This window comes from Anolis sagrei, chromosome 5, assembly GCF_037176765.1.
Source record: "Anolis sagrei isolate rAnoSag1 chromosome 5, rAnoSag1.mat, whole genome shotgun sequence".
NCBI lineage: Eukaryota > Metazoa > Chordata > Lepidosauria > Squamata > Dactyloidae > Anolis > Anolis sagrei.
Window position 1 is genome coordinate 187,101,187 of NC_090025.1, and position 20,704 is coordinate 187,121,890.

A 20,704-nucleotide genomic window follows, 5' to 3' on the forward strand; every position below is an offset into this window, starting at 1 on the left:
TAAATGTCCTTTGACCAGTATCCGGCCAGCTAATTAAGCTTGGTGGTTGAAGTCTCCATCTGGCAAGCTTTGTTTAAGTTGCTTAGAATTTCCGGAGCCAATTGGGCAGGCTTTGGTTTGTTATCCAAAGATGATAATTTTGCACGGCATTGAAAAAAAAAATTGCAGTCCATCTGGAAGAGAATTTATAAGGTTCTCTGCCCTGTTTTTTCTTCTAAATTTGTCTTCAGAGTGAGATGGACTGGAAGCGCTTATGGCTTGACTTCATTACCAGTTTGCTGAAGAGTTTTGCAGACAGGGAGGCAAAGCCCTTAAATTGCTTTGTTACAGCATCTGTGTTCCTAGCATTCCTGCTCGACACCCAGTGCCAGCCCAGAGAAATTGTGACATTTGGAAACAGGCTGTTAGTTTTAGTTTTATAAAAGAAAGACCTATAAATCTTGAAGGGCTTTCCTAGTGAGGATAAGATGTCTTGTGCTCGGCAGTTAGGGGAAGAAGAAAAGGCAAGGAGCTTCATAAATTCCCAGATTAAAGCTTTCCACTTCTCCCTGAAATTTATTGGGCTATAATGGAAACACTAGAAGGATTTTTTGCCCACTCCTATCATATCTTAATCACCTTTTCTGCCTGTCCAGCTATCTTACACAGATCTGAGACCTAAGAGTGTCCTTGAATTGCAGTCTCTTTATGATGTTTTTCATAAACAGTTTAGTCTCATCTGTTGTTTCCTCCCCTCTATTTCTCTCTGACTGAAACTGTTAGGAAAAACTATCTAAAATAATAAAGCAGAGCATCCAAAAAACGAACAGGATACTTAAAGTTGGACATCAGCTTATTAGTGAGCAAAGTGCCATGTGATGTGACTGTAAAGAATATAGAGCTTAGACAGGCAAAGACGCAGAGTCCAATCTTAAAAATTACAAAAGGTTAATTTACAACAATAAGAAATAACTGCATTTCTTAATAATCAAGAATTGGGTCTGCGCTACTCTTAACACCCATCTCTTCTGAGGTTTCAAAGAGAGGGAAAAAATGTCAGTTACTACATCTCTTTGACACACACGCAGAGAGAGATCTCAAAGCACACAGCACATACAAAGATGTAAGAAATAGAAGTCAGATTTAATAAGACTTGCAGTAGAAAAGTATCCATTCTACAGAACCAATCAGAATGAGAGCAAAAACAGAGAAGAGAGAAGAAATAGATACATTCTAAACCAAGGGTCCTCAAACTAAGGCCCGAGGGCCGAATCCGGCCCTCCAAGGTCATTTACCCGGCCCTCGCTCAGGGTCCACCTAAGTCTGAAACGACTTGAAAGCACACAAAAACAACAACAATCCTATCTCATCAGCAAAAAGCAGGCCCACACTTCCCATTGAAATACCAATAAGAGTATATTTGTTACAATTGTTCTTTATTTTAATTATTGTATTGTTTTAAAGTGTTTTTTTCTCTACAAATAAGATATGTGCAGTGTTCTTATTCATTCATTCATTCATTCATTCATTCATTCATAGGAATTCATTCACATTTTTTTTCAAAAATATAATCCGGCCCTCCAACGGTTTGAGGGACGGTGACCTGGCCCTCTGTTTAAAAAGTTTGAGGACCCCTGTTCTAAACTGTCATATAGGAGACGTGAGGGAAGGAAAACCCTTAGTCTATACCAGGGGTCCTCAAACTAAGGCCCGGGGGCCGAATGCGGCCCTCCAAGGTCATTTACCCGGCTCTCACTTAGGGTCAACCTAAGTCTGTAACGACTTGAAACACACAACAACAACAAAAATCCCATCTCATCAGCCAAAAGCAGGCCCACACTTCCCATTGAAATACTAATAAGTTTATATTTGTTAAGATTGCTCCTCATTTTAATTATTGTATTGTTTTGAAGTGTTGTTTGCACTACAAATAAGATGTGTGCAGTGTGCATTCATTCATGTTTTTCTCAAATTATAATCCAGCCCTCCAACAGTTTGAGGGACTGTGACCTGGCCCTCTGTTTAAAAAGTTTGTGGACCCCTGGTCTATACTAAATTAATTAACGTGAGACTTGGGCAGTGTGGAGTTGAAATCCAACAGAAACAGCTATAATTTTAGTTCTTAAAAGAACATGAAGCATGTTCTTTTCATTTTATATGCTGCCTTTCTTCTAGTGTGGGACTCAAAGTGGCTCACAAAGCTAAAACAGGATCAGCTAAAAAACGAGACAATGAAAATAAAGAAGCTTTTTAATTAAAAATGTCCTTGCCTTACACTTGTACCTGCTGAAATATGGTGGGATCAAACTTAGTGTGCAGAAAACATGCTTTATTGTGTGTTTCCGTCTAAATATTCACTTCTTTTTTTCTCTTTCAGTAGGCCATACTATCTATCAGCATTTTTGGCAACTTAAGAGTTCAGGAATTACCTTTCTTTTTTCTTTTCTTTTTTCATAATTCTGCTCAACCTAAGATTTGTCAATTTCTCTGTCTAACATCTTGTTTCTTTTTTAAAAGGGAATCAGTTCAATAAAATAGACTCAGTTCAGCGTAATTGCTCTCCCACTTTCTATATATTTTCACTTTCAATTTTTTTCTCTTCCAGATGAATACGGAATTTTTCACTTATACGTTTGGAGAACCCACACGTACCTGTTTTTCTCCCTTCCAATTTTGCATTTCACTTCATTAACAGTCTAACTCTCAGATGTGTTTTCTTGTTGTTTTTCTTCCTACTGATTTCTCACGTGCATCTAAACGTGATGAAGTTTAAGGTTATGGAATCTTTGTTTCCCTCTGGCAGTGTGTGTGTTTTGAGCTGTACAGTCTTGTGTCATTGCGTTTCTTTACCTGCATTCTTATAGATGCAAGCACAGTTTCTCATTGTGGCTCTTCCAACCATCCTTTAAGATTTGGTGAAATCTAGCATGGTTTGAATTTTTTTGCCTGCATTAGATGGGCGTGGTACATTTTTTCCTGAGATATTATGAATGTATGTATTTATTTCAGTAGCCCAGGAACAAGTAAATCTGCCAATTTCTTCTTCAGCCATCCTTGTTATAATATGCAAATGTTTCTGAAGAAAACTATACAGACATGATCTTGTAGTACTGGTTGAGTATCCCTTTTCTGAAATGTTTGAAATAAGAAATGTTTTGGGTTTTGGAATACCGGTTGGTGCATATACATACATAACAAATTATCCTGAAGATGGCATCCAGATCTAAATGTGAAAATCATGTATGTTTCATATATACCTTATACACGTAACCTGAAAGTAATGTTACACCTAATAATTTTGACCATGAAACAAAGTTTGCTTACATTAAACCATCAGAAAGTGAATGGGTCTCTAATATGCCTCTAATATAGACAATATGAAATTTCAGCGTATTTCAGATTTCAGAATTCCAGTTAAGGGATACTCAACCAAAATTTGATTATCACAGTGAATCAGACAGATGATACAGTTAATTAGTTTTAATGGGAATTTTTATGCCATTCATCAGCCCAAGCATTCTCATAGATCAGCCCACACCAGTGATTCCCAGCCTGTGGTCCGTAAACCACCAGTGGTCTGCAAGAACAAAAATATTGTTTGCGGTCTCACCATTACTATACCATTGCCTCAAAACCACGCAGCAACAAGAGCCACTGGTCTAGCGAAACCCTCTTATAGTTCCGAGGCAACGGGAATGTCAGGAGGGGAGAGGCAGATTGCATACAAAAGATTGCTAATACCACATCCCTTCTAGATTATTAAATATGATTTTCTGTGGGTGACCAGATGGTGACTACTGGATGGCATATGTTTGTATCAGAAACTAGAGCTTATTTATTTATTTATTTATTTATTTATTTATTTATTTATTTACGGCATTTATATGCCGCCCTTCTCACCCCGAAGGGGACTCAGAGCGGCTTACAATATATATTTTCATACAATATATTATATTATTAGCATAATACATCAGCATTATATATTACTATATTGCACTATACCATTATATTGTAATATTATTAGTAATATTACATGTAATGTAAATATATAATTATAATTATAATATTGTATTATTATTACTAGTATTATATTGTATTGCATTATAATATTATAAATATTATATGTATATACAATATACTATATTATATTATTAGTAAAGACAAGATGGAAGTGTCTTCTGCTCCCCTCTGTCTTCGCTCTGGCCAGAGCAGCCTGATGTGGTCTATCCAATGCAGTTTTCTGAATCAGCACCTCAAATTACCAAACCAAATCGAAGGTTGACCAAAAACCGATTTGTAACCCTTTTGGTAGTGGAGAGTGGTCCCTTGTCAAGTGGTCCCTGGTCAAAAAAGGTTGGGAACCACTGGCCATTAAAAGAGATTGTTTAGACTCTACCAAGGCATAACAAAAAAAGAAAATGAGATAGGAAGGAATGAGGAAAGCCCAACGTAGTCTTTTAGTAGGGGATGATAGAATTGGTAGTGCTTTCTCTGATATTATAACCCTTTTGTGAAGCTGGGAGAATGTTCCCGTTTCTCATCTCAGCCAGAAAACCTGGATGTTATCCTGAGCAAACAGATATAGCTGCTTAATGCATCAGCCACATATATGGCATTCCCATTCCATCATGTAATCAACCTGCCCTTTTCATTCCATAATTTTGAGTGTTTTCTTGCTCAACACTTGATGGCAGTAAAGGATGGGTGTGAACATAGGGAGCCATGATCTCATTAGACAAGTAAAGTTTTACCAGATGTTATGTTAGTTTGGATGAAGTTAGATGCAACAACCTTATGTCTTGGAATAGCATTCTGTTTTGGCTCTACTGTGTGTTTTTCACCTGAATACCATTCAGGTCAGTTCTTAAGTATAGAAGTGGGAGAAAAATACTAATTGGAAGGCTAGCTGCAAATACAGTGTCATTTTTGCTAACTCATTTTCCTGACACTGCCTCATCATGTACACATTCTAGTGTTGAAATAAGCTGTTTACCAAAGCAGGTACTCAGAATTGTTCACTCAAGTTGCATGTTGTTTTTGGTTCAAGGCGACTGCTTTCTGAAGGCATCTTGGAACAATTAACCCGGAAAGCTTTGCAGTTGTGATTAATTTCCACTGGGTGGTGACAAAGAACAAGGATAAATCAGTAACATTTATTTTTCCCAATTGAATTTAACCTTTCTTCTACCCAAAGAAAATCATAACAGCGTCTGTGTTTTCTTTCCCTCGGTTGTCTTTGCCAAACAAACGTCTTAAGATATAATAACTTGAATAGTCAAACTAAGTAAAGAGAACCCCCGCTGCTATAGAATAGCAGAAGTCACAGTAGAGTTGTCCTAAAATGCTAGTGGGAGGAATTTGAACACGTTCACATAAGGACTGCTTCAAGTCTACTTAATCTGGGGTTCAACCTTTTTGGGCAAGATTTTGGATTGCTGAAAGAAAATAAATTCATTTCATAATATGGAAGTCACAGTGAGATAAAGCAATCTACTCAGGATGAAAGGGATATTTTAGCTCAGAAATGTCTTGCAAAAATTTGTCGTTTGAGATTTGGACCTCTTCACTCAAACACTTTTGATATCATATTTCCATGGAGATTTTGAGCACATGTTTAAATCTCTCAATTGAAATCAGTAGCACTGGAAAAGGTATATGACAATCATCCCAAGTAGATAAGAATTTGAACTCAACCATTGGGAGGTGAATAAGATTGGGAGAAGCACCACTGACAGCAGATGTACACTGAAACCAGTATCTGGACTGGGGTACTGTTCGTTATGCTGTCATGAATTGGGGCTAGAAAACCCTGTGTTGGGGATAATATAGATGTAGATTTCCTGAATGAGATAATCTGTCTTGCTCCCTCCAATTTTGTGACGTAGTGGGACATAGGAAATCGGGAGTTATATTTTGACATAGCAACAAATATAGGAGACAGCAGTCTTACCAATAAATGGCTTGGAAAGGAGGCATTCCACTGTTGTGAATGTGACCCTGAGCTTGTAAAGGAAGTTATTGGATTACAATTTCCAGTGACTGTTCTGGCTAGGAAGATATCTTGAGTTGTAAACCAAAAAGCTATTTTCTGAGGTCTGTGGTAGCCTGCAAAAATCCTCCTCCCTCTAAGTCAGTGGTTCTCAACCTGGGAAATCCTAACAGCTGGTAAGCTGGCTGGGATTTCTGGGAGTTGTAGGCCAAAAACATTTGGGGACCCCAGGTTGAGAACCACTGCTCTAAGTCCATCTTTGTGGAGGTTGTACTTCACAATGGAGTATCCTTCAGTCTTCAAAATCCACTATGTGTGATGCAGCCAGCATTGTGCTTTGATGTGTTGAGCTTGTTTCAATTGGTGCCACACTCTGGATTTCCCGTATCTAAGGCCCCATCCACACTGTCATATAATACAGTTTCAGGCTGTAGGTTTACTGCTGTTGCACTCCAGGTCTAGAAACACCAATGACCACCACACCACACAAGAGTCCAGGAATATAAGCAATCAGTTTATTATAAAAGGTTTAACAAGAGTTGATAACCAAACAATAATCCAAATGTCTCATAAAGTTCCAGACGTGGCAAGGTCCAAGAACAGCCAGAAATCACAGGTACAGCATAATTCCACAAACAAAAGGTATAACTAGTACAACTTGAACAGGAGTACATGAACAGAAACATAGAAAACTTCTAGGATTAAAATCCAAAACCAAGGCTTGACTCAAACCAAGAACAAGAGAACTCAAGCTTAGTTTCTCGCTCTAACACAGCAATGTCTGAACTGCCTTTTAAAGTAAACAATTTGTTGTTTATTAGACATCCATGAAAGCATTACGTCTCTTGTGAATTTTCTCCCCAAGTTTCCCACATAATCTCTCAGGTCGGCGTAATCTATTTTCGGCTCTGATTTGTAAACAAAGACTTTTGTTGATCTCTGTAGCTACAGGTGGTTTCTCCTGGGAACCCTCCTTATCACTCGATTCCTTCATTTGAGTCTTCTCTGGATGTTACTACTTCTGACTCTTCAGACCGGCCTTGACACCCTTCACTTTCCGAGCCAGTTTCCTCACAGAGGGAAACATCATTTCCCAGACCTGAATTTCCCAGACTTGAGCCCTCATCACTTTGTGCCACAGGAAAGCCCACAACCTTCTCTAAATCACCAGTTAAACAATCAGACTCTGGCTGATCTACAACAACTGCATTGGACTGTATTATATGGCAGTGAAGATGTGGCCTAAGAAGCAGGGTCTATCAGCTCCCATCCAATTATGTGATGGAGTTAATTATAGGAAACCAAGTCAGATTACCTAGTCATTAAAACTTTCCTCATAACTGCAAATGTAGAGGATATTAACTTTAATCTGTACAAATACTAGAGAAAGATATTCCACAGCTATGTTTTTATATCCTTGGTATACGTGATATACTTCGACAAGGGCTCTTCTTTAGTGTTGAGAACCACTATGGATGATGCAGTCAGCATCATGTGTTAGTATATTTTGCAGCATTTTCTACCAGTATGCTTTTGCTTGTTTATCTCCACCCTCTCTGCCACTTGGATTATGATTTCAAGGTCTCTTTTTATGTTGATTGCTTTCTTTGGCTGACTCTGCATGCTTGGCTTTAACTGAAATTGTGGAGAGGTTCCATTGAATTTGTGAGAGGTTTTACAAAGATGATCAAAAATTCATTTTCCTCCTGTTTTCCTCTTTCTTGCCAGCACCCGATATCGTGGTCTTCCTGTTCGCTACTATCCCCCAAGTGTCTCCTGGTATTTTGCATCTGCCTTGTTCACAGTTTTCATGTTTGTGGTTTGAACACAGATTGCTTTTATTTATTAACTGGCATGGTTGATGTGCTTGTAAATTTTTGCTCAGAGCAATGAATTGATAAGAAAGCCAGTGCAGCGTAGTAGTTTGAGTATTGGACTAAGACTCTGAAGACCAAGGGTTGAATCCCTGCTCAATCATGGAGACCCTTTGGGTGACCTTGGGCAAATCACACTTTCTTGGCCTCCGAGAAAGGCCATGTCAACTCCCCTCTGAATGAAACATGCCAAGAAAACTCTGTCCTGGATTTGCCTTAGAATCACCATGAGTCAGAAATGACTTAACGGCATGCAACAATAACAAAATGTGTTGACTTTGGCAATTCATATTCTTTCTTCTATTCACAGCATTACAGCATTCTTGGCATGCCACAAACAGTTTTATACATTTCTTAGCAGAATGCCATAATATAAGTACACAGACCTATCTGCTTGGTTATTATTGCAGGGAGTGAGGTATTGTGTGTAAGAGTTTGCTTTGTTCATGCATGGAGGAGCTTTGGATTGCGACAAGGATGGTAGTAACAGAGTTTGAAACTGCCTTTACTAAGAAAGAATAGTCTCCAAGTGGCTAGGAGGTTTTCCTAAGTGGGAAAGGTGGTGGTGGTGGTGATGATAATGATGTGCACCTGTTGGCGATAGCAAAGATTTAAGCTTGTTTATTTCACCCAACCTCCTGGCCATGTGGCTTCCCCCTAAGAGCAGTGGTTCTCAAGCTGTGGGTCCTCAGGTGTTTTGGCCTTCAACTCCCAGAAATCACAGCCTGTTTAGCCAGCTGTTAAGATTTCTAGGAGTTGAAGGCGAAACATCTGGGGACCCACAGGTTGAGAACCACTGCCCTAAGAGCACGGTGAACTGCAGAGATGTTGGATTTCAGTTCCTGTCACCCCAACTCTATATGACCATTTGGTTGATGGTAGTGGGAATGATAGAAGCTGTTCTCCAGCACATCCGGAGGGTGGCCAGTTGGAGAAGGTTGCATTAAAATAATATTTAACAAACTCTCTCTCTCTCTCTCTCTCTCTCTCTCTCCAACCCCTTGTTACCCTGGTTAGTGGTGGTAGCCAAATTGCTTCCCTTCATTTCCCCCACTCCAAGGAAACTAGCAGTTAGAAAAGGTTTCTTTCTAGCAGTCACAGCATATGGGGATGAAATCCAGCTGGAGTGGCTGAGAGTGATGGATCTGTTCCCTTGATTGCTTGTAAATACTTAACCTGATCATTCTTCCTTAGCAGTTTATTCCCAAATCCACTTTACCATTCAAGGCATTCCAGTTGTTGTTAGACTAACGTGTCTGGCTTGCTTTTCTCTCTCTCGTGTTCACGTGCTATGCTTGCATGTTCCTTGTGCAGTGTGTCAGTGATTCTCATGCTTGGTCTGAGAATGCCTCAAGACTGTGACCAGTGTGCAGTAGTAGCATAAATATATACAGGCATTCTGTTTACACTTATGTATAAGTCTAGAAGGTTTAGTAAAAAAAAACCTCAAAAAACTTGATTTAACTTTTCCATGGATGAATGTAAGTACTGTATCTTAACGCTTATGAAAAAAAGAACTTTCTCTGAGTAGAGTAGCAAAAGGTGAGAACTTTGTCCATCCTAAGAGAACCTAAAAGAAGCACTGACCCACTTTGTCCTGCAGTGGTGCTATCTCTGGCATTTTTGAATGTCTGGGAGGAATAATGGTTGCAATGGTGGCCAAGGGCAGCTGGACCCCTGAGTCACGTTAGCACTTTCCACTCCCTATGGAGTGACCTTCGACTTATCCAGGGTCACTCCAGGATCTAAAGAAGTAGCTCTTTTCATTCCTTCTCCTATCCATTATATCAAAGACCATAATTTTTTCCCAAAATATACACTTGTATAAAAATGTATAATTGCTCTGGGGCCAGCTGTAAAATCATCATCAAGGCCAGTGCCCAAAGCTTTTGTAAACTAGGAGAGACCTTTCACCAGCCCCATCCAGATCTTGGAAATGGTACCTTTTCAGATTACACATACTGGCTAAGAGAATCCATATTTATACTTCAATCAATAATTTCTCCCCATTATCAGTATCTATAGAGCTGCTTCCAACACCAACATGGGTGTGTGGATGCACATGGGTATGGCTCTCTGCCCACTGGCTATCTAGCTCAAAAGCCTATATTGTCCACATATCTGTATATGTAAGTGAGTATCAGCTGTTTGGTCTCTAAATGGCAGTTATTTGGGCAGAAATACAGAAACACATGATTGCCCTCATGCCCAATTTTTGGGTTTTTAGGGGCCTCTAGTTGGCCACTGAAGAATATGGGGGACCTGTGAGATGTTGCGGTTGAATCGCTGATCTGGGCCTCTGTTCTTCAATAAACCATGAATCCCATTGGGTGTTCTTACACCAGCCATTCTCTCTCATTCTGATCTACTTCTCAAGATTATTTGTTGTAAGGACAAAATGGAGAGGAGAGCCCCCTTTAGCTCACTAGAGAAAAGGCAGAGTATAAATGTTAAAAATCTAATATCCACTGTGAGCACCATTTTGTTGAGGAATGGAAGCACGCTCAGAGGATCCAAAAGCACAACATACCAAACCAAAAGTTTGAGAGAGGGCCCAGTGTGTATATTTACAGAATGTTTGGCTGCTTTAGGGAATACACTTTCACAATCTCCGAGAGAGTGCAACTGCTTGCATAACCGTTTTAAAACTTGTACAATTCCCCAAAGGAGGATTGTCCAAGGTCAGTCTCCCATGATAGGCGGGGGAACATGTAGCCTTTATCCTGGCCAGATCTTGTGTAAAACATTGGACCCTTGCTGCTAGCTTTGTTCGACATGAACAGAACCGATCTGCTCCTGCCCTCCACACTTCAGGCTCCAGCTGCTCCAGGTTTCAGCTCCAGCCCTGCAGTTCAAGCATCCAGCTGGCTTATTTTTAAAAGAAGAAGAAGAAAAAGAAAAGAGGGAGACCTTATGAGCATAATACGTAGCTCCTTTTTGTGTTTAAAGCAATCCTGCCGTAATTATAGGGTTGCAAATTGTGCACTTGGTATTGCACAAAACACATAATGGGAGCACACAGCCTTTATGCCATAATCATAAACATATTTTCGTGAAAGGAAGCTCTATTGAATTCAAAGAGATTTCATTCCAAACCATCCCTTTCAATTGTTGAAGAGCAGGCAGGGCACTGCCAAATGCAGGGTGTCGCACTGAATACTACCTGATAGAGGTGGTGTTTATTTTTTTTTACTTTTTCTCATGGTCACATCTGACCCTAGCCAAGGTCTGTGTAAACCAACATCATGTCAGGAGCAGGGGACAGCCATAAAAAGTCTCCTGTATATCTCTTCCCTGTGCTTTTGTATCAACTGGGTATCTGACCTTGGTTTGCTTTTTATGGGCTTCAGATTCAAGCAAGAGGCACTTGGGAAGTTCTTTGAAGAAAAGTTCCAGGTTAAAAGAAGGGATCTTTTTCTTTTCCAATATCTTTTTGCAAGGAAGAGGGTACTTTCAATAGAAAAAAGTGTTGTGGCCTAAGCATCTTTTGGATTGTGTAGCTGTTTTAAAATTAGTGGGGCTGAGCAATTCTGGTAGATCTAAGCAAACGGTGTACTTTGTGTTGTTTTGTCCTTCCTTTGCTATATGAGCCTGGTGTGAAAGTTCATCACCACTACACGGAGGCCACATGATCAGGATCTAAAGCAGTAGCTCTTTTCATCCCTTCTCGGATCCATTTGCCTTTGTTGCTTATGTAGACTGGGCCCAATTATTTTTGCACATCTGCTAGAAACCCACAAGCCCTGCTTGCCACATGGCTTTAGTCTTGTGACCTTGGAAAACTTTGGTTGTTTGTACGTCTGTTAATTCTCCATTTGTCACCTGGGGCTCTCGATTGGAGAACTAGCATGGCAGCGTAGGGTCATGCTAACATCATTTTCCCCTGCTTTCAAAATTCAGGTGTTAGCCTACAACATCTAAACAGCTTTGAACCATACACACCAGGCCTGATGCACTCTCCCTTGCTCTGACATGTGAGGGAGAGAGATTACAGAGAGTAATCTTCAAAGCAACAAAGAATTCAATAAAAATGTCTGTAACGTTCTCACTTGGGTGTCTTGAAAGCTTAATGGTAATTAAGAGAAAAGTGTGCCAAATTAAAAAGAATAAAACCCCCTTATTAATCAACCTATATGCATTTTCTTGGGGGAAAACTATGCATTGAATCAAAATGTTTACAAAGAGGGGAAGAGCAGTGATAATATGGAACTATTAAAAGTGCTTGTGGGGTTAAGGCTGGAAGCATACAGAAGAAACACATGTCTGGCTGTAAATACAAGGAGGGAAGGAGACGGATTTCTTCCAACAGGTTAAAACAGAAGCTGTTGAGCATTCTCGAAAACACATCTCTATGTCAGCGCTCTCTAAATTCACATATACAATGTAAGCTGTCTAGTCAAATACAGCTCAATAATTCTGCACCAATACTTCTATAAGAGCATATGAAGAACTCTAGGAGGACAAACCAGTAGACTGCTCAGTTCAGCATATGGCTTTAAGTTTAGAAAGGTCTGCTTGGAGCTCAGTAGGAGGGCCTTCTCGGAGATTGCTCCCCGGCTATGGAACGCCCTTCCTGGTGAGATCAGGTCGACCCCCTCCCTCCTGTCCTTTAGAAGAATGGTAAAAACTTGGCTGTGGGACCAAGCTTTCAGAACTGGGCAATAAAGCACCAATGGGAAAGATTAACAGGCTAATTAGATTTGACGCAGGTAACTAGGACAGTTTTAAATGGTGTATTTTAATATTGAGATAAATGTTTTTAATGTTTATGTATGCGTATATGAATTTGTGCCCCGGCATTGAATGTTGCCGTATATATGCTGTGCTCCGTCCTGAGTCCCCTTCGGGGTGAGAAGGGTGGAATATAAATGTTTTAAATAAACAAATAATACATTTATATGTGGGAAGATCAAACTTCCCACATATAAATGGGTCTTGGCAACTTCAGATAGGGGTGGGCAGATTTGTTGGGAGCCTATTGGTTTTCATTGGGGACAGTATTGAGCAAGGAGGATTGAAACAGAGAGTTAGAGATTGAAGAAAGCCAAAAGGCATACTTCTCACCATGCATAAACAGGGCACATAGGAAATAGTGATTGCTACCAACTTAGAAGCCTTCAAAGGGTGAGTGGATAAACTTATGGATGATGTGGCTATCATTGGCTAGAGGTTATGATGGTTCTGTGTTCTGTATGTTTCTGTATATCAGCTGTGGAGAACACAAGTAGGACTTTGTTATTGTCTTCATGTCCTGCCTCTGAGCTTCAGCTAAGCAACTATAGGAAGAGGATGCCTTAGAAAGTTCCTCTTAAATTTTTATGGTCAGTAGTATGACTTTGCATCAGACATATTTCTGTGTTCCAAGATTTTTCTGAGCAAAAGCTTACAGTCTGGCCTCATTATTTGCTAAGGTTAGGGACACAGGACTGCTCAAAGGTGGAAACAGTGAATTAAAAATCCAATTTCTTTTACTAGAGAGAATATCTCCATAGGAATCTTTATGTCCTCCATCACATCTCTGTGGTCAATGTCCACTGGAGGACCTAGAGATTCCTAGAGAAGTATTATCTCTAGGTTGCCCAATGTGACTTCAGGTGGAAGTTGGCCATAGAGATTCCCAGAGGTAACATTTTAAATCAAATCCACAATCACATCTCCTAAAGTCAAACCTGCAAATATTATCATCACAGGAAGAAAACAAGAGAAGAATTGAGAAGCAATATTTATGTGAAATGGGCTATCTTCACTCAATATTCACTCACATTCATTCCCAAATTCTGAGTTATCTACAGGTTAGGCATCAGCTTGGTCTCTTTCTCCAGATAATAGTTGCTTATAATTGGGCAGCTAGTAAGGTGGTGTTTTCCAGTAACTCTGTCAATATGATTCAGCTCACCAGACTGTGTTGAGAAGAAGGGGGTGTGAATATACATAAACCTTTTAAGAAGATAAGAGTTTCCCCTCTCCCCATTGAACGTTCGCAGGTCACTAGTCACTTAAATCTCAGTGTTAGAATGGAATAATCCTCTAAGTATGACCCTGAATACTTATAGCCATGCTCACCAGCTTGATTTAGATGAACTTGTCCATATGTTTGAGTCCATACAGAGTCAGGAAATCAGTTTCGACATGTTATTTACATTTATCATAATATTCTTTTATGCTTGAACGATTTCTTTCAATATTATACTTGCTGACCACCTGTGTTTCCTATTACTGTCAAAGTGTGTGTGTGTGTTGGGCATAAAATGAAATCAGCCATAATCTTTGAGTTCGGCTCTGAGCTCTCCAGCTCAGTTCTTTCTTTTCTGTTTTTGCATTAACATGTGTTCTGAATTAAAATAAACCGTTAACATGCATCCTTAGCTGTGTAAGGTACCTGTGGTGAGATATTCAGTTTCTATCTATCTTGGATGCTTACCCATATTTATTTATTTTTTACCAGGTAAAGAAGATGAACTTCCAAAGAAGTTTGAGAAAATCGAGCCTGAAACTCAGACTGCCATGTTGAATCTTACTCATCTGGTCAATGGGCAGAGTAGCACGAACAATGCTCGAGCCAGCCAGAGAACAGGACACAAAGTGCCTGCAGAAAGAGGTGAAGAAAGCTCACCAAGAACACCTGCGGAGAGGGAGCAAGGAAGCTCACCAAACCACCGTAGAAGAAGAAATTCTCTGGAGAAGAGGCCTTCCTTGAGGCAGCAAAAGCCTGCAACACCGAACGTGCGGAGTGGATTGCCAAAGCAGGACCCTGAGAGCAACAAGAAAAAGCCTGAGGTTCAAGCGGAGTCTGACTCCCAGCAGAATCATAGTGCAGCTGCTAACCAAAATTCCAATGCTATTTTAAATACAGGAAAGGAATTTGTTCCCAGGTGGATCAAACCTTCAGATATGAAAATTATTGAAAAAACTACGAAAATCACCATGGAGCTCAAGGGTCGATCTGTGAATCCTGCTCGTTCAGGAACACCCCCTAGTCCTAATGGTGAGGCACAGTCCTTCAATGTAAAGCAAAAGATGAGGGTCTTGGATGTCGATGAAGGTAAGCGAGGGTCAAATGCATCACAGTATGACAATGTTCCTGGGGCAGACCTAGAGAGTGAGAACTTGGTGGATGAGGCACTTGAAAGAGCAATCCTGCAAAGTCCAAGAAACCCAGCTTATTCTAGCAGTTCAGCAAAGCCGGCAGAAAAAACTTCTAGTCCACCAAAAATTTCCAACAGTTATGCCTTCAACTCACAACCAAGAGTCCCCAGATACTCCTCCCAATCTGATGGGACAGACTTTGGACATAGTATCAAACCACCTCCACCGTCTTACAGCAATCCACCTGTTTACCATGGAAGCTCTCCAAAGCACGTTACAAGCATAGTTCATTCCAGTTTCACAGCCACACAGTACAATCTTGGAAATCGAAACAACTCTCCCAACCGATCGTACATCTCTGATTTTCCAGCGGAGATGTTGCCTAATAAATCACATAGAAATTATTTTGTGGGCCACCAAAATGTTGTTGTGAAACCCTCTAGTCGGATAGAGGTTCTCCCCAGTGACACTTCTCCAAACAGCCCTAAATCATCTGCAGACATCAGATTTGTACTTCCTCCAGCAGATTATTTACCAGATAATAGAAAGTGGCAAGATCCTGCTTATATGTATAGACAGGATACTTATGGGCACCCATGGAACCAAAATGGCAGCCAAAACCATTTGGGCCACCTAAATAAATACCCACTGTTTCAGTCAATGCCTGTTAAAGACCATAACACCCCCACCATTTCTGTGGATAGACCTATGAAATACAGGACTCCCCCAACCCCAGAAGAATTTAGCTCACCACTCTACCAGTATCCAAGGTCCTCAGGCCCCACACACCACTACAGGCACCAAACAGATGGATTGTCCATGCACGAATCAGTCCTGCTGTGAGGAGCAACGTGTACTCACCTGAAAGACCAGGAGAAGAATGTGCAACGTTCACAAGTCTTGAGATGGTTGTGGCTAGCCCATGAGTATTAGTACTCCTTGATGTGGGACAATTCAGATAACACTATGTTGTAGCTGTGCTTAAATGTTGACAAAAGCTCAAACCAAGCATTGAATCCTACAAAAAGATTGGATTCTCATAAACATAGCAATAGCGTTATATGGTCCTTGTAACTTCTATGGCAGTTGTTTGTTACATTTAAGTAGCTTACCGGGAAAATGACCTGGTCTAATGCCAAAGGTCTCATGCCTTTGTAAGCTGCTTGTTGACACTACAATCCATTGTGTGTTCCCTTGAGGCAAGAGAATTATAGGGTGCAAAATGGATGCTTATATATTCTTGGAGGGTGTTCACAAAGTTCTACAGTTCATTTTAATTTTATTTTAACGTAATTTATAAACTATCAATTCATTTAAGATGGGTTTTTTCCTGACTTTTTTTTATATCCACAGCCTCAGTTACCTAGGAACGAGAATTTCCAGTTATCTGATGCAATCTTCATACAAGGATACTATTAGAATGGGGCTGGTTTCGCACCCAAAGCGAAAGCACTGTAATGCAGCCAGTAAATGGTGCTTTTGAAAATCAGGACTGTCTGTGCATTGTAGCATGGATCTAGGGCGTCAGTAACATTTGAGCCCTCATCCACATTCACCTATTCAAAGGCAGTTCTGAAGTGTGATAGTCTTTGTTCTAAAGTCTCATATGTGCATTGATGGGATGAGGTTAGAGGTGTAGTTAAAGACAGCATGGGCATTTTTTACCACTTAACAATGTTAATGTAGCTTTCCATTAGCAATTTTTGAAGGTCTTGGCAGACGGAGAGGGAAAGCATATTTTTCGCAGTGCCGAGTTTATAGTGATACAGCCCATTTTTGCTGTGTGTGTGTTGAATTGCATTGTTGCTTGTGCATACTGAACCCCAAACCACATTGAAGACTAAACATGTCTCCATTTTTGTGGTGTGTATGTATAACATAGGTTTCAGGTTGATGTGGGTAGAGCAATTTGCAAGTTCCACCTGGTGCAAATATGAACATAGCATGTGTGTGACAGATGGAAGTGGGCTCGAGTAGTGTTAACCTTCACAATACATGCAAACATTATGAACGTCTCAACAAAGAGCTGCACACAATCCATTAAACATGTTTTTTTTTTATGGCAGTGGCTTCATGTGAAGCTTTTTCATAAATATACGATAGGTTGACACCAACTGCATGCAACAGAAGGATAAAAAGAATCTTTCAAGTGTAATTCTTATAGAGGCGTCTTGCTTCATCCTTGACAAAAGAAGGTTTGATCCCTTTAAAAGTTTTGATTATTTTATAGTATGAGTTTTGTCCTTTTTGCAACAAATTCCTAGAAACAGAGATGTTTGTCACTGTCCATTGCATGCACCATTGGAGTGCCTTTTTGTCTAGGTCTGCCATTTGGACAGTTGCTTTTGGCATTGCTTTGAGAATAATATAAGATGTGGTCCACCAAGAATGGATTTGATGTGTTCACATCCCAATCATTTCAGTGAGAGGGAACTTGTGTCCGATGGAATGAACAAAAAATTATTCCATATACTTTGACTCACCTAGTCCAAGACAACATACACATTGTATATTGTGGCTCATCTGAGTGTGCTCCTTTCACCATCCTGGCATCTGTTGCCTATGCTGCATCCCCATAAGCCAGGAAAGACAGAATGGGCATCTGACCTTTCTTTAGTGGGTCACACTAAGTTGGTGAACCAGAAATCTGTGCAGGTCCACAGTGAAACCAACACAAAACCCAGCCTTTGCAGCCCAAATCTCCCATGCTCAGGTCACAGCCTGGCTATGCCTTCTGTGAAGACAAATGTTGAAGGTTTTGCAGATGTTTTGATTTGAGAGGCACCCACTGTACACATTCTACCAGGATTTTTTTTAAATATCAGCCTCAAAACTGTGCCCTGATCCCTTGCTTGATATTTCTGTTTATCTGACATCTCTCCTCACCTTCTTTGTCTGATCCCTTAATGTACTTGAGCATCTATTTTCCTTGAGAGCAATAGGCAGTTAGGCCCTTGATTGGCTGCTGTACCATTTGGCCCTTCAGAGATGATTGTAGGTATAAAGCCTAATGCTGAAGTGCTCCATCATTGTGAAATGGAAACCGACAAATGCATTGCTCTGTAATCAGTGCCTGCAACCTCGGGGTGTTGGCTTTTCCCTCTTCTTTTTATCTTTCAGGGCAAGGAGAGTTGGAAGAGTGCAGCTCAGTTAAATATCTAAGTTGCGCTCTCCTTGATTTAAGGGAGTAGCAGTGGACATTGTTCCACAAACCTCCATTCTGCACAATTCATTCTGTATGAGCCACTTTCAGGGACTGGGTAGCAATTTCTGGAAAGAGGAGATTAAGGGAACCCTCCTTTTATGGTGGAAATGCTTAGGAGTCTGAATCAGTGATATCTGTCTAGGTTGAGTTCTGTAAGCGAAAGAGTAGATGTGATTCAGGAGGGATACACAAAGGGAACTCATTTTTGGTTCTGATTTCTCAATTGCAGGTGCACAAAATTCATTGCACCTGAATGGTTCAGGATACCATTTTACCAATATGTTTTTCATAATTGATAGGTAACTTGGTCCAATGCCAAGTTACCCAAACTGTATGCTGGTCCTCTAAGTTAACTATGGTGGTGAAAACAAGTATACATATATAATTCCTTAAGGAAGCATTGGTAAGCTGCATGTTAGAAATGGAAGGAATATTTACTAGGCATTGTGAAAAGATATTTAGCTGCTCTAATTCTGAGAATAACTCAGAATAGGAGTTACTTAGGAATAACTTAGAGCAGTCCCAATTTGTCCCCAAATGCCCCCAGACACCCTGGCCTTTTCTTAAGATTTGTAGTGACTTCTAGTCACTTTCTGTTTTGGAATAGGCCTCTCCTGAATGTAAAAGGGCCTAGGGTTTTCAAATAACATGTTTAAAATGACCTCAAAGCCCCTAGAAGACACTCAGTGGTATTTGGGGGGGGGGTATATATGTTGATGCAGAGGGAGACGGCACCCCAAGGTCTCATAGAAGGCCAATACAGCCCCCCCTCAAGCTTCTCACAGTTGCCCATCCTTATTAGAAGTACAGTACATATGTTTCCCACCTCAAAACTATGTTTGCACAACTCAAGACCCGTCCAGCTTGAAGGCAGCCTACCAGGAGATTGCCGCCCTCCTTCACTTTGCAGGGCCATGCAAACAGTGAAATCTGGATCTCAATCCAAGTCTCTTTGGAGCCACTCTTATGCATGATTGGTGGGTTCCATTTGCAAATTGCACAGTCTTGCTCCAAACAGTGTGTTTTAGTGCCTATGCTCATGAAACGTTGGCACCATCGTGTTTTATGGTACTGAGTCCCGGCTTCTCCAACCTGGGGCATTCCAGATGTATTGGACTCCGCCATAAACTTTGGGGAGTTGTAGTACCAACACATCTGGAGGAAGCCAAGTTGGGAGAAGCTGCCGAGAGTCTTTTAAAAATCAAACAAAAGCAGCATTTAGCCAACATAGTGGATGTTTTGTGTATATACTGAATCAGATGTAATTTTAAATTAACCTGGCAACTGACTTTTTTAAAAAAATGTGCAGAAGACAGTGAAGTAACTGCTTAGCATTGTATTGAAGTGGTGAATCTGAGGCCTTCCAAATGTTACTGTGATGCAGTTCCCATCAGCCACAACCAATATGACTAATGGTCAGGAGCAATAGGAGTGGTAGTCCAGCAACATCAAGTAGGCCTCAGTTTCCCCTGTCCCTGGTCTAAACTGACAAGATAGTACTTGATCTTTCACCTTTTAGTTCTGATTTATTAACTGCCAGATAGAGATGTATGTATATAATAATGTGGCTATGTAATAATACCGAGGTTTAAACCATGGCTTTGTGATTCATAATAAATATAATAAAAAATATAAGCTGTACAGTTTATTGGATGCTAGCATCAGAAAGACAGCTGTTCCTAAAAGTATGTATTGAGATTAGTAAATACTGTAGATTTTTATATATATATAAAATATATACATGCTATTTTTCTTACATCATCTTTGACAGTTTTTTTTAAATTGTGTTTTCCTATTTTATTGTGACTTGTTAAAATATGTTAAAAATAACGATGAAGCCTATGGGTGTCTTGTGTGCCTATCTGAAACCTGTATTTTTTTAGCAGATCATCAAAATACACCTGAGTGCAAAACTCAGCCAAGTACACTTTCCCCTAAACTAGAAGATACTGCAAACCATGGCATTGTACCCAGATCACATCATCAATGTTGCCAATTGGGAGCAATAGTTTGAATGCAATATTCCTGCTTCTTGGCAGGGGGTTGGACTGGATGGCCCATGAGGTCTCTTCCAACTCTTTGATTCTATGATTAATGTGGTAGGCTTTCAGGTTTCAGCCAGAATAATACAAGAAACACATAACACTTTTCTGCCTTGGCTGGTTTTCTGATATATTCAAGGGCAACCCTTCAGCATACAGGAAGGCAACCTATCTCTTCGTGGTGGCCGTCCATATTAGAATATTGTGGGCCTGTTGACAATGGCCAGTAATCTCTTGAGAACTGCAGAATCGGGTAATGAATCATAACAACAACAACCCCATTGTGTCACATGGGAATACACAAAGCACTCCTGGCAGATGGCTATCCAGCCTCTGCTTAAAAACTTCCAGAGAAGGAGACTCCGGTCACATTTAAAGGCAACCTATTCCACTGCCAAACAGCTCTTCACCTTCAGGAAGTTCTTCCTAACACTTAGATGGAATGTTTTTTCCTGTAGTTTGAATCCGTTGCTCTGTGTTTTAGTGTCTGGAGAATCAAAAAAGAAGTTTGCTCCATTCTTAATATGAC

At 40.3% G+C, this 20,704-nt stretch overlaps 1 protein-coding gene across 8 annotated transcripts in view; it reads left to right on the forward strand.

Annotated features, from left to right (window-relative positions):
* Positions 1 to 19,975, forward strand: part of USP6NL (USP6 N-terminal like) — a 166,903-nt gene extending 146,928 nt beyond the window's left edge. For all 8 annotated transcript variants that reach the window (XM_060776515.2, XM_060776521.2, XM_060776517.2 and 5 more), the window contains one exon: positions 14,288 to 19,975. In XM_060776515.2, the coding sequence (XP_060632498.2) occupies positions 14,288 to 15,771 (1,484 nt within the window). In that variant the 3' untranslated portion in view covers positions 15,772 to 19,975. The remainder of the gene's footprint in view (positions 1 to 14,287) is intronic.
* Positions 19,976 to 20,704: the final 729 nt, after the last annotated feature.